The sequence below is a fragment of the Phodopus roborovskii genome, unplaced genomic scaffold (genome assembly GCF_943737965.1).
Source record: "Phodopus roborovskii unplaced genomic scaffold, PHOROB, whole genome shotgun sequence".
NCBI classification, from domain to species: Eukaryota; Metazoa; Chordata; class Mammalia; order Rodentia; family Cricetidae; genus Phodopus; species Phodopus roborovskii.
Genome location: NW_026125948.1, coordinates 594,478 through 606,692, shown reverse-complemented (window position 1 = coordinate 606,692; position 12,215 = coordinate 594,478). Strand labels below are relative to the sequence as shown.

Here is a 12,215-nt window from a genome sequence, read left to right as displayed (position 1 = left end):
CACTGCTTTGTTCAGCTCTCCTCCCTCTCTACAACTGGATTCCCAGAGTTTGGCTCAGAGCTTAGCTGTGGGTGTCTGCTTCTGCTTCCATCAGCTACTGGGTGAAAGCTCTAGGATGGCAATTCAGGTAGTCATCAGTCTCATTATGAGGGAATAGCATCAAAGGCAGCGTCTCCACTACTGCCTAGATTCTTAGTTGGGAATGTCTTTGTGGATCTCTGAACATTTCCCTATTGCCAGATTTCTCTTTAAACATATCTTGGCTACCTCTATTAAGGCATCTCTTTTCTTGTCATTAGGATAGCTTTTTTAAAACCTCTCATGGATCCCTTCTTAGTTTAGGATCTATGTCCCAATATACACTTGTATAAACCAAAATCAAAGGTTTGTGTATATGAGGGAAAGTTGCATCTTGGCATATTTGGTTCTTAAGTTTTCTCTTTTTGACTATTTGTTTCTGAGTTCAGCAACTCATAAGTTTGTCTAAGCTCTTTGCATCTTATTCAGCTTTCCCTTTCAAACACAGTAGGTTTGAGTTCTGTATTGCTTTTAAGTACGTTCATCCTTAACCTCTCTAATATAATATTTTTCACCATGACCTAACATTTTCTTTTATTCCTTCTAGATCATTATATAACAATTAACCTACACGAAAAATGTAATAGTTGGCTTCAAATTCACCTTTACTATAAATATATCCTTTATTATATATCTTGTTAATTTTGTACTTTCAAGAATAGTATGTCTCTAATCACTAGGCTGATGTCAGTTTTTTTAATTTCAGGGAATTCTCTTTATTTTATACTTTGTGGTGACTCCTTTTTAAATTAAATCTTCTACCCTACATTTTACCCCTTTAAATCCACATCGCCAAAGTCAATGTTCTGACATGCCAATTTGGCATATCAGTGCTTACAATTCTTTTTATTTATTTATTTATTTCATATAACCAAGTCCATTTAAATGAAAACAAACATTTATAGAAAATATTTGGGAATTTGGGCATTGTTCTTTCCAAACTACTTCCTGCTGGTAAGGGGCACTGTCATGGGGGATTCGAAGAAGATTCTGAAATCCTGGCTATAGTCTGTAAGGCTGCTTTGTCCAGATGTTTTGAATGAAGGATCACCTGGTACTCTGTTTCAGGTGGTCTGGCTTGATCAAACCAAATTTGTCTGGAAGGAATCCACATCTTTTCGTTTTCTGGGGAAACAAAAATAGAAATCCTTTTCCCCAGTAACTTGTCCTTGAACTTAAATTTTGGAGTCAAAGCATTTTTTTAATTTAATTTAATTTATTATTTTACATGTCCATCCCAGTTCCCTCTCCCTCCCTCCGTCCCTCCCTCCCTTTCTCCCTCCCTCCCTCCTTCCCTCCCTTTTACCCTCTCTTGCACTCTATCCACCCTGGCCTCCCATCCCCCCACTCCAATTCCATATGTAGGGGAATGCCATCCAGTAGGGGCCATGTAGGTCTGACAGGTCATGTGAGATAGGGACTCGGGCTTCTCTCCTGTCTCTAGATTAAGGCAGTTATCCCTCCATGGGGGATGTGTTCACAAAACCCTTTTGTGCACCAGGGATACATCCTTGCTCCACTGTCTGAGGTCCCTTAGACTTCTCAGTCCTTCTGGCTGAGACCCATATACAGGAGGGTCTGAGTCAGTCCCATCCTGGCTTCCCAGCTATCAGTCTGGTGGCCCCTTAGTTCCTCATTGTTCAGGTAATCTGTCTCTATGTGTATCTGCTTCCTGGTCTTGTCATCTCACTCTGCATCTGAGTTCTACTTCGACTCTGTTTATGTGTGGGTGCTTGCTCCTGTTTCCAACAGGCATTAGTTGAGGGCTCCTTGGATAAGTTAGTTGTTGATCTCACTCTCCGAGAAGGGCAATTATGGTAGCCTTTCCACGGAAGCTCAAATTGTTAGTTGGCAGCAGTCTTGTAGTTCTCTAGACCTTTTCTTTGTGTTCAGTTTTATCTTCAAACCAATATTGGCTCCCTCTTTTATGTTCCCTCTCTCTTACTCTCTTTCCTGTCTTCTATTCCTAACCAGGCTCAATCTTCCTGGTCGCACAGGTTTTCCTTTCCTCCCCCTCGTTTTCTCCTACATCTCTCTCCATTTGCTGCCCCCCCCCACTTCCCCTGGGCTCTGGGGGACTTGTCCCCTCCCAGTTCTGAGGGACTTTATATGAATCTCTTAGAATATACCTTTTATCCTAATTCCTCTGGTGGTGTGAATTATAGGCTGGTGATCCTTTGCTCTAGCTCTAAAATCCATATATGAGTGAGTACATAATATATTCCTCTTTTTGTGACTGGGTTATCTCATTCAAGATGGGTTCTTCAATTGCCATCCATTTTCCTGAGAATTTCCGGATACCATTATTTTTTTCTGCAAAGTACTATTCCATTGTGTAGATGTGCCACATCTTCATTAACCATTCTTCAATTGAGGGGCATCTAGGTTGCTTCCAGATTCTTGCTATTACAAATAGTGCTGCTATGAACATAGTTGACCAGCAGTGGAGGAGTGTTTCCCTTTCTCCACATCTTCTACAACATGAGTCATCATTGGTGTTTCTAATTTTAGCCATTCTGGCAGGAGTAAGATGGATTCTCAAAGTTGTTTTGATTTGCATTTCCTGAAGAGAATTAACAGCACAACTGAACGCCTTAGAACAGAGAGAAGCAAATTCACCCCATAGGAGTAGACACCAGGAAATAATCAACTTGAGGGCTGAAATCAACAAAATAGAAACCAGGAAAACAATACAAATAATCAATGCAAGGAAGAGTTGGTTTTTTGAGAAAATCGACAAGATAGACAAACATTTATCCAAATTAATGAAAAAGCAGAGAGAGAACATGCAAATTAACAAAATCAGAAATGAAAAGGGGAACATAACAACATACACAGAGGAAATCTAGACAATTGTCAGATCATACTTTGAAAATCTGTATTCCACAAAAATTGAAAATTCAAAGGAAATGGAACAATTTCTGGATAACTATCACTTACCAAATTTAATCAAGAACAGACAAACAACTTAAATAGGCCTATAACCAGCAATGAAATAGAAGCAGTCATCAAAAGCCTTCTAACCAAAGAAAGGTCCAAGGCCAGATGGATTCAGTGCAGAATTCTACCAGACATTCAAGGAAGAACTAATATCACTACTCCTCAAACTCTTCCATAAGATAGAAACAGAAGGTTCATTGCCAAACTTTTTTTATGAGGCCACAATAACCTTGGTATCCAAGCCTCACAAAGACACAACTAAGAAAGAAAACTACAGACCAATATCCCTGATGAACATCAATGCAAAAATACTCAGTAAAATACTGGCAAACCGAATTCAAGAATACATCAGAGAAATCATCCTCCATGACCAAGTAGGCTTCATCCCTGGAATGCAGGGATGGTTTAACATACGAAAATCTGTCAACCTGATCCACCTTATAAACAAACAGAAAAAGAAAAACCATATGATTATCTCCCTAGATGCTGAAAAAGCCTTAGACAAAATTCAACACCCTTTCATGATAGAGGTCTTGGAAATGTCAGGGATAACAGGAACATAACTAAACATAATAAGAGCAATATACAGCAAACCAATTGCCCACATCAAACTGAATGGAGAGAAACTTAAGCCAATTCCTCTAAAACCAGGAACAAGACAAGGCTGCCATCTCTCTCCATACCTCTGCAAAATCGTACTAGAAGTTCTAGCTAATGCTATAAGACAAAAAAAGGAGATCAAGGGGATCCCAATTGGTAAGGAAGAAGTCAAACTGTCTCTATTTGCAGATGATATGATAGTTTACATAAGCGACCCAAAAAACTCTACCAGGGAACTCCTATAGCTGATAAACACCTTCAGCAAACTAGCAGGATACAAGATAAACTCAAAAAAATCAGTAGCCCTACTTTTTTAAGGCGACAAAGAGACAGAGAAAGAAATCAGAGAAACATCACCCTTTACAATAGCCACAAGCAACATAAAGTATCTTGGTGTAACGCTTACCAAACAAGTAAAAGACCTATATAATAAGAACTTTGTGACTCTAAAGAAAGAAATTAAAGAAGATACCAGAAAATGGAAAGACCTCCCATGCTCTTGAATAGGTAGGAATAACATAGTAAAAATGGCAATCTTGCCAAAAGCAATCTACAGATTCAATGCAATCCCCATTAAAATCCCACCACAATTCTTCACCAACCTTGAAAGGATAATAATCAACTTTATATGGAAAAACAAAAGACCCAGGATAGCCAAAACAACCCTATACAATAAAAGAACTTCAGGAGGCATCACCATTCCTGACTTTAAGCTCTACTACAGAGCTATAGTTCTGAAAACAGCCTGGTATTGGCATAAAAATAGACTGGTAGACCAATGGAATCGAATTGAAAATCCTGATATTAATCCACGCACCTATGAACACCTGATTTTCGACAAAACAGCTAAAATTATACAATCGAGGACAGCATCTTCAACAAATGGTGCTGGCACAATTGGATGAGGGTGTGTAGAAGACTGCAGATAGACCCATGTCTGTCGCCATGCACAAAACTCAAGTCCAAATGGATCGAAAACCTCAACATCAATCCAGCCACATTGAACCTCTTAGAAGAGAAATAGGAGGTACCCTTGAACAAATTGGTATAGGAGACCGCTTTCTGAACCTAAATCCAGGGGCACACACACTGAGAGAAAAAGTTCCTAAATGGGACCTCTTCAAACTTAGAAGCTTCTGTAAGACAAAGAATGCATTAGAAAAGACCAAAAGGCAGCCCACAGACTGGGAAAAGGTTTACACCAATCCCATATCCGACAAAGGGCTGATCTCCAAAATATACAAAGAACTCAAGAAACTATTCAACAAAACACCAAATAACCCTATTAAAAAATGGGGTACAGACCTGAAGAAAGAATTCTCAATAGAGGGAATCAAAAAGGCTGCAAGACAGTTAAGAAAATGCTCCACATCCTTAGCTATCAGGGAAATGCAAATCAAAACAACTTACTCCTGCCAGAATGGCTAAAATTAGAAACACAATTGATGACTCATGCTGGAGAGGATGTGGAGAATGGGTAACATTCCTCCACTGCTGGTGGGAGTGCAAACTCCTATAGCCATTTTGGAGATGAGTATGGCAGTTTCAGGAAAATGGGAATTAGTTTACCACAGGACCCAGCAATCCCCCTCTTAGGCATACCCAAAGGATTCACATCCATGCAACAAGGATATTTGTTTAACTATGTTCATAGCAGCAGTATTTGTTATCACTTACAATTCTACAAAGGCTTTTTATGACCTCTAGGAGTAAAATTTAGTCTTTTTGTCTCACCTTCCCAGATGAATAAATACAAGCACACCATTTTCTGCATACTGCTTTCTCTTTGTGTATTTCACTATTCTTCTGCGCATACACATTGTGATGTATTCATACTATGATGTGCTTTATGAACATTTTGTGCAATTTACTCCCACTACTTCTAATCCTTTGTACATAAATCTCTTCTTTCGTCTAGAAATCCTTCTCCATTTCTTGACTTAATTAACTTTCCCTGCATATTTGTATACCTCTTAATAAGTACTTATTTTGACTTAAACCATCTCTTTCCCTAACTCCTGCTGTGGCTAGGAAAAGGAAAGACCTTGTTAATGTCAACAGAGCACTTAATAAGGTCAAATGTTTGACAGTGTCAGTAAAATTTGAAAAGCACAATTTGTCACAGCTAATGTCAATATGGATAATCTGACTGCGAATGCCCTACAGTTGGCAATTACTGTACTCCATAACTCTAAGAATTGTGATCAAACACACAGACAAATGTTTGCAGTTTGTAAAACTTGTTAGTTAAAATAAATAAAAGCTTCACTTCTTTTCATAGTGATTTTGGGAAGTTGCTCATACCTATTTCATTGCTGTTTATTTTATATGCAGTCACATAAAAGCATATATACATATGTAATATATGTGATATTTATTAAATGCATATTAGTAAAGTGTAGATAATATCAAATTTTCCTATGTCAACAAGAAATATGGATAGGCGCTGCTCATACTTAGTGGTTTAACATATGAATCATGGTCCTATCCTACCACTGCATATTTTTATTTCATGAACAAAATTGACTGACATCCTGTGATTTTTAAAAACACTTTGTTTCTCAGTGATTGTATATTAGAAGCATAAATAAATATGGGAAACCATTTTGAAAGTTAAAGGTATTAAAAAATTCTAAAAATGAAGAATCTGAGTATTTTAATTTGTGCTATTCAATACAACTACTTTTATACTCTTTCTGGCATGAGCTGGATGAATATAAATTGAATTTACCAATGCTAGATTGGCACATTCTAATGTGTAGAAAGAACCCAGTACTACTAGAGGTGCTAGTTTTCTTTTTTTTGGCTTACTAGCCGTTTGAACTCATAGAGATCATCTCATTTTCATAACCCACATATGAAACAATTTTACGTTTTTTACTTCTTATCTTTGGAGAGGGATTACTTTAAAAGCAGATTGATTTTGCTCTGTTAGAGGACAATAGAGTTCAGTCACATCCTTACAGATTTATATCCTTGTGTGCTGAGCATCAGTGTTTGGAAATTTCATTATTTGAGAATGAGGTTTGTAATTATTTCAATCTTAGCTCTAACTGGCCAGAACCTCATGTTCATTAATGTTTTCCATGCAGTTTTGTTCTGTCAAATTTCTTGCAGTATTCTTTATCCATGTTGTCCAGGATGTGACCTATAAATCACATGTATTTTTCATGCCATTGGACTATAGCTAGTGAAGGTAGGTTCTTGATTTATTTCCTATTGAAGTTAATCTGTGATTTGAAGGGCCTGATTTGAATAGTAGAGTACTGTAATTTCATTATGTGAACTTGTATACATGTACTTGTGTTTAAATGTGCATTCACATAGAATATGGAATGCCCTGGGGGATAGCAAAAAAGAAAGAGAAGTCATTAATTTGGATTATGGGATACTCTCTATGTGATACTTATGGGATGACATGTACTCCAAATCCAGTGTCATTTTGTCCTTTCCTATTTTTATTTGCATTTCATGATATATATTTGGTAACTTCTTATCCTAGACAACATATTGTCACATTATTTTCATGTGTTCATAATTATAGATAGCTCTAATGTAGATGCTCCTCATTCACCAAACATGATACAATAGATAAATTTTGTCACCTAATATTGCCTTTAAATCTTTTCTTGCTTGAACCCTTGTGTAGAGTTTCTAAGATATCTGAAATGTTTCGGGAATCATTTTCTATTTGTAGTAAAACTTAGAAAAATAATTTTCTTTTTCTATTTGACCTTCATTGGTTATGTAAATTCTGTAAGCTACAACTTTTCCATGTGTAAAAGAAATATAATAGTATGTACATCTCATTTTTTTCTGTGAGTGACTTTAGATAGTAAATTATATAAAGCACCTAATACATTGTGCAATAATTAATAAAAATTAAACACTAGAGATGGTACGAGTTTAGGTTTTTTCATTTAACTATTTATTTTGTATATTGGATATGCACAATGGTCTTTCATAATCATATGTTTTGCTTCTTGAAGTAATTATTTAATTTTTAATTTAAGATATTGCGATACTTTTGGTTTTCAATTCCTAACTTATTGTGCTTTGAAAGTCATCACTGTAGCATAGATGAGTACATATAACAGTTTTTTTTACTTACATTAGTAGTTTGTCTTTAGATGTAATTCTCTAGGAGGTGTATTTCGCTGTTGATATGTTATTAATGAGGTATCTTGTATAATTTGGAGAGCAATAAATGGCATTTTGTTCCCTTTTCTTTTTTGACAACTGTCTTTAAATAACCTACTCTTTTTATATGGTAGACTCTGTGTTCAAGTTTTTAAAATATTCAGCCGTGTTTGTATATGTAATATATAAAGTACATAATAGAAGTGATATTTTTATAACAATGTGTAATATAATATTGATGTATTAACTAAATTTGACTTTTACTATTTTCATTTCATTAATAAAATACATTTATTTCTATAAAGATATTAACCTTTTTTTTTTTATAAGAATACAGTCTTGCACTTGGGAGGCAGAGGCAGGCAGATCTCTGTGAGTTCGAGTCCTGGTCTACAGAGCTAGTTCCAAAACAGTCTGCAATGCTACATATAGAAACTCTGTTAACTTTCATATCATTGTTAAAATTACACTGGATATTGTAATCTTTATTGCTAATGTTGCTTATAATACAAATTCATATAAATATGTATGCAGAAATACTTGTATTTTATATGCCTTTAATGAATGTTTTACCTACATGTATTAACTAAGATTTTTTTTTTTGAAAGGGATGTTGTATTTGCCTTGCTGGACAAAGTATATCTTTTTTTTTAAGCTTATTCATTTTATTATTATTTTTTTCTTATTTTATATATTGATCCCAGTTCCCTCTCTCTTCTTCCCTTCCTCCCTCCCTCTCTTCCTCCCAACTATGACCCCTAACCCCCATTCCATCCCATCCCTTCCCCCACTCCACAGGGAGGTTGATGCCTTCTAGGAGGGATCAACAAAATCTGTGAAGTCATTTGGAGCAGGGAATAGGCCCTCCCTCCTTCCTCTAGGTTACTGGAGTATCCCTCCATTGGTAATGTGAATCCAAAATTCTTTCATGCACCAGGGATACATCCTGGTTCCACTGTCAGAGGTCCCTTACATTGCCCAGGCCTTCCTAGACCCATGTTCAGGGTGTCTGAGTTGGTCCAATGCTGGTTTCCCAGCTATTAGTCTGAGAGTTCATTAGCTTCCCCTTGTTCAGGTCAGTTCTCTCTGTGGGTTTATGCAGCCTGGTTGTACTAAACATTTCTTTAAAGTGCCTACATATTTAAATGAAATTTACTTTCTCTTTGTAGGTGGCCTGCATGCAGTTCATAAATGCACTTGTCACTTCTCCATATGATCTTGATTTTCGAATTCATTTGAGGAATGAATTTCTCCGTTCTGGACTAAAAGCATTGCTCCCAGTAAGTTGAATGTGTCTATTTATCGTACTACTGAACTTTTAATTTGTTTGCCTTTTCAAGTACAGGTGTTTTTTTCAAGGAGAGCACGGATTTTTTATTTGTTATTGCCTCAAATAAAAGAGGCATTTTGTAATATATATGTATATATATGTGTGTATGTGTGTGTGTAGTGTTAATCTCACTATGCAATGAATGATTCCTAAATCAGTTAATGATTTAAATATATATATATAACATACATATTTGCAAACTTGTTTTTTCCTTAAATGTTTTCTGCTTTCCTATTTGATACTTTTATTTATATTTAGCCTAAGTGTTCATATTGAGACTTGACTCATATATTCAGGATGTTTTGCTTAAGTATGATATTTTTATTAAGCTTATTTAGAACTTTTCTAAAGAGAAACAATTTCAATTCAAATTCAATTGAATGTAGGTGTTTGTTCTAATTAAAGTAATTTTAAACTATATTTGGAATATTTTTATAGCCTATATCTGATAACTGAGTACCCTCACTCTGTATATTCTAGAACACAAGTATTTGTCTTATTTTTATCTTTTATGCGTATTTTCTGAAAATGACTTTCTTTTTAAATATTGCCTTTCTTTGTTCATTTAACATTCTATCCAGTACATTTCATCATATTCTTTCTCTTTATTCTACTTCTCCAAGATATTTTCCCATCTCTCTACTGACCCAACTTCATGTTCTTTCTCTCTCTTCAAAACAACATCAAAACTTCCAGAAACATGGTTTGTGTTGGCTGACTATTCCTGAGCATGGGATCTGCCATGGACTGTGGTAGATATATCCAGTATTGTTTCATGGGCACAAACTGATGTTCCTTTTCCCAGCATCTCTCAAATGTGAATAGCTTCTGGGATGCGGGTGGATAGTTTTCTTTAATTGACTCATCTCTGGTAAGCCCCGCTTCAGATCTCAGTGATTTCCTAGGATGTGGAAAATGGAAAGCATTGTGTTTTATTTCCTGAAGTTTTGGGATAAATCATATAGGGATTTTCAACTATTTCATTTTAAGGTGGACTAACATATTCATAAACATGGCTTTACCTGTGAGCTGAGAGAGTATATATTCCCTCAAAGATGATTGTCAAAATCATATTGAGAGTAGGTTAGGAATGTCTATTTTGAGTATAAGTTTCCCAGCTATATTTGATGAAAAATAGAATCTAGACAGATAGGCCTTTCCTACTCTGGGGATCATTTCTCCACTTTCATACACTTCTTTAAATTTTTGTTATTGTTTTCTAGCTATCATGATTTAGTAAGATTAAAATTGTTATACTTCAGTTTATACTAGGTGTACTTTGTATGTCAACTAGTACCTAACTAACACACAAACGTGCTAAATATGTTCATGTAAAGCACTAGAATATATAATAATAAAAATGTTTGTGTAGTCTTTGAACTTTGAATATATTAATAAATAAGCCTAAGACTTTCAAATATTTCTTTTTAATTTATCCTTATTTTTTATATTGCTCAAATAAGACAATTTCTATATTTCTAGAATAGACCTTAATAAATGCCTTTGGTATGGTTATGGCTGTTGTTATAGCTATGTCATTCAGTGATTGGCCCATACATCAAAAATTATACCTCTCTAATAAAATTAAATGGTAGGGGAATCAGACATATTTCATTTCATTATACATTATTTTTGGTCAGTGAAAGTTTTGGAAGTAGTTATCGGAATCTTCATAACAGATCAAATTTTATATATTATGTGAATATGTATTTTCTTATTCCCTCTGCCATGGTGGTTAAAATTTTGCTGTTAAATGGAATTTAGATTATTCACTTTAAATAAATTTGCTTTACTAGTTTGGCATAAATTAATTGATGTATATGCTGTAGTGCCTTTTAAAATATATTTGCTTATTCAGTAATTTATTTTGACTGTTTTTGAAATTTCTACATCTGCCTTTTGTTTAGGTAAATAAGAAAATCAGATATATGAGGGAACAACAAAGTAAAAATAATGTTGTCAGGCAATGGACATGTTTTATATCTTTTTGACGTCTGTAGTAGGATTTAGAATCCTTTGACTATATGTCTAGTTGTGATATAACTGTGTTCGACCTGTCATATTCCTTTTTACTGTGTAAAGTTGGTTTAATTTCTCAAACTTTTTTATTAATAAAGTATGGATATATCATTCATAGTTTAATAAATGAAATGAAATCTTACCAATATGATTGCATATGTCTGTATATACACATATTAATAAGGTCAGAAAATTATGAATAAGACACATAGGATATTTTATATTTCATTGAGATAATTGTTTAAATGAATTATATACTTTGCCAATTACTTCTTTCCTTGAAAATATTCAATTATGCACTTCTCTAATGTTTTATTTAAATTTTTTTCATTTTACATACCAATCCCAGTTCCTCCTCCCTCCCCTTCTCCTGCCCCTCTCTAACCCCTTTTCCCATCCCCATCTACTCCTCAGAGAGGGTAAGGCTTCCCATGAGGAATCAGTCTGGCCTACCAAGTTGAAGCAAGGCCTGAGCTCCAGAAAGCCAGCTTATGAACTGGGTTATGTCCTGATCCTACTACTAGAGTCCCATAACACTCCCCAATAGATCAAGACTCATAACTGTTACCCACATTGAGATGCCTACTTTGTTCCCATGCAGGTTCCCTAGTAGCTGCCAGTCCAGAGTCCATGAACTCCTACTAGTTCTGGTCATCTGTGTCTGTGGCTTTCCCCCATCTTGATCTTGACCTCCTCCTTGCTCCAGAAGATCAGCCCAGTTCTTGGCTGTGTGTCAGTGCATATGTTTACATCAGTTACTGTATTTAGGTTCTATGATGACAATTAGGGTAGTCACTAATCTGATTAAAGAGAAAGACAGTTCAGGCACCCTCTCCAGTATTGCTAGGAGTCTTACCTAGGGCCATCTTTGTGGATTCCTGGGAATTTCTTTAGCTCCAGGTTTCTGCCTAACCCCACAGTGTCTCCCTTTATCAAGATATCTCTTTCACTGCTCTCCTACTCCACTTTGTCTTCTTGATTCCTCATTTTCCCATTGCCCATCTCCCATCACCCCCTTCCATCCTGCTCCCAGTTGACCCTGAAAGGCCCCCTTCCTGGGGCCCTCCATCTGTGTTCTTCTTAGGGTCCCCCTTTTTACCTAGCTTTT

General features: G+C 35.7%; 1 protein-coding gene across 1 annotated transcript in view; it reads left to right on the top strand.

Moving 5' to 3' along the window:
• The window catches only part of Diaph2 (diaphanous related formin 2), a gene marked incomplete at its 5' end in the record, with an annotated part of 564,399 nt that overhangs the window by 45,200 nt on the left and 506,984 nt on the right, over nucleotides 1-12,215 (top strand). Inside the window, one exon of the mRNA XM_051179135.1 lies at nucleotides 8,928-9,038. Within this exon, the coding sequence (XP_051035092.1) occupies nucleotides 8,928-9,038 (111 nt within the window). The remainder of the gene's footprint in view (nucleotides 1-8,927; nucleotides 9,039-12,215) is intronic.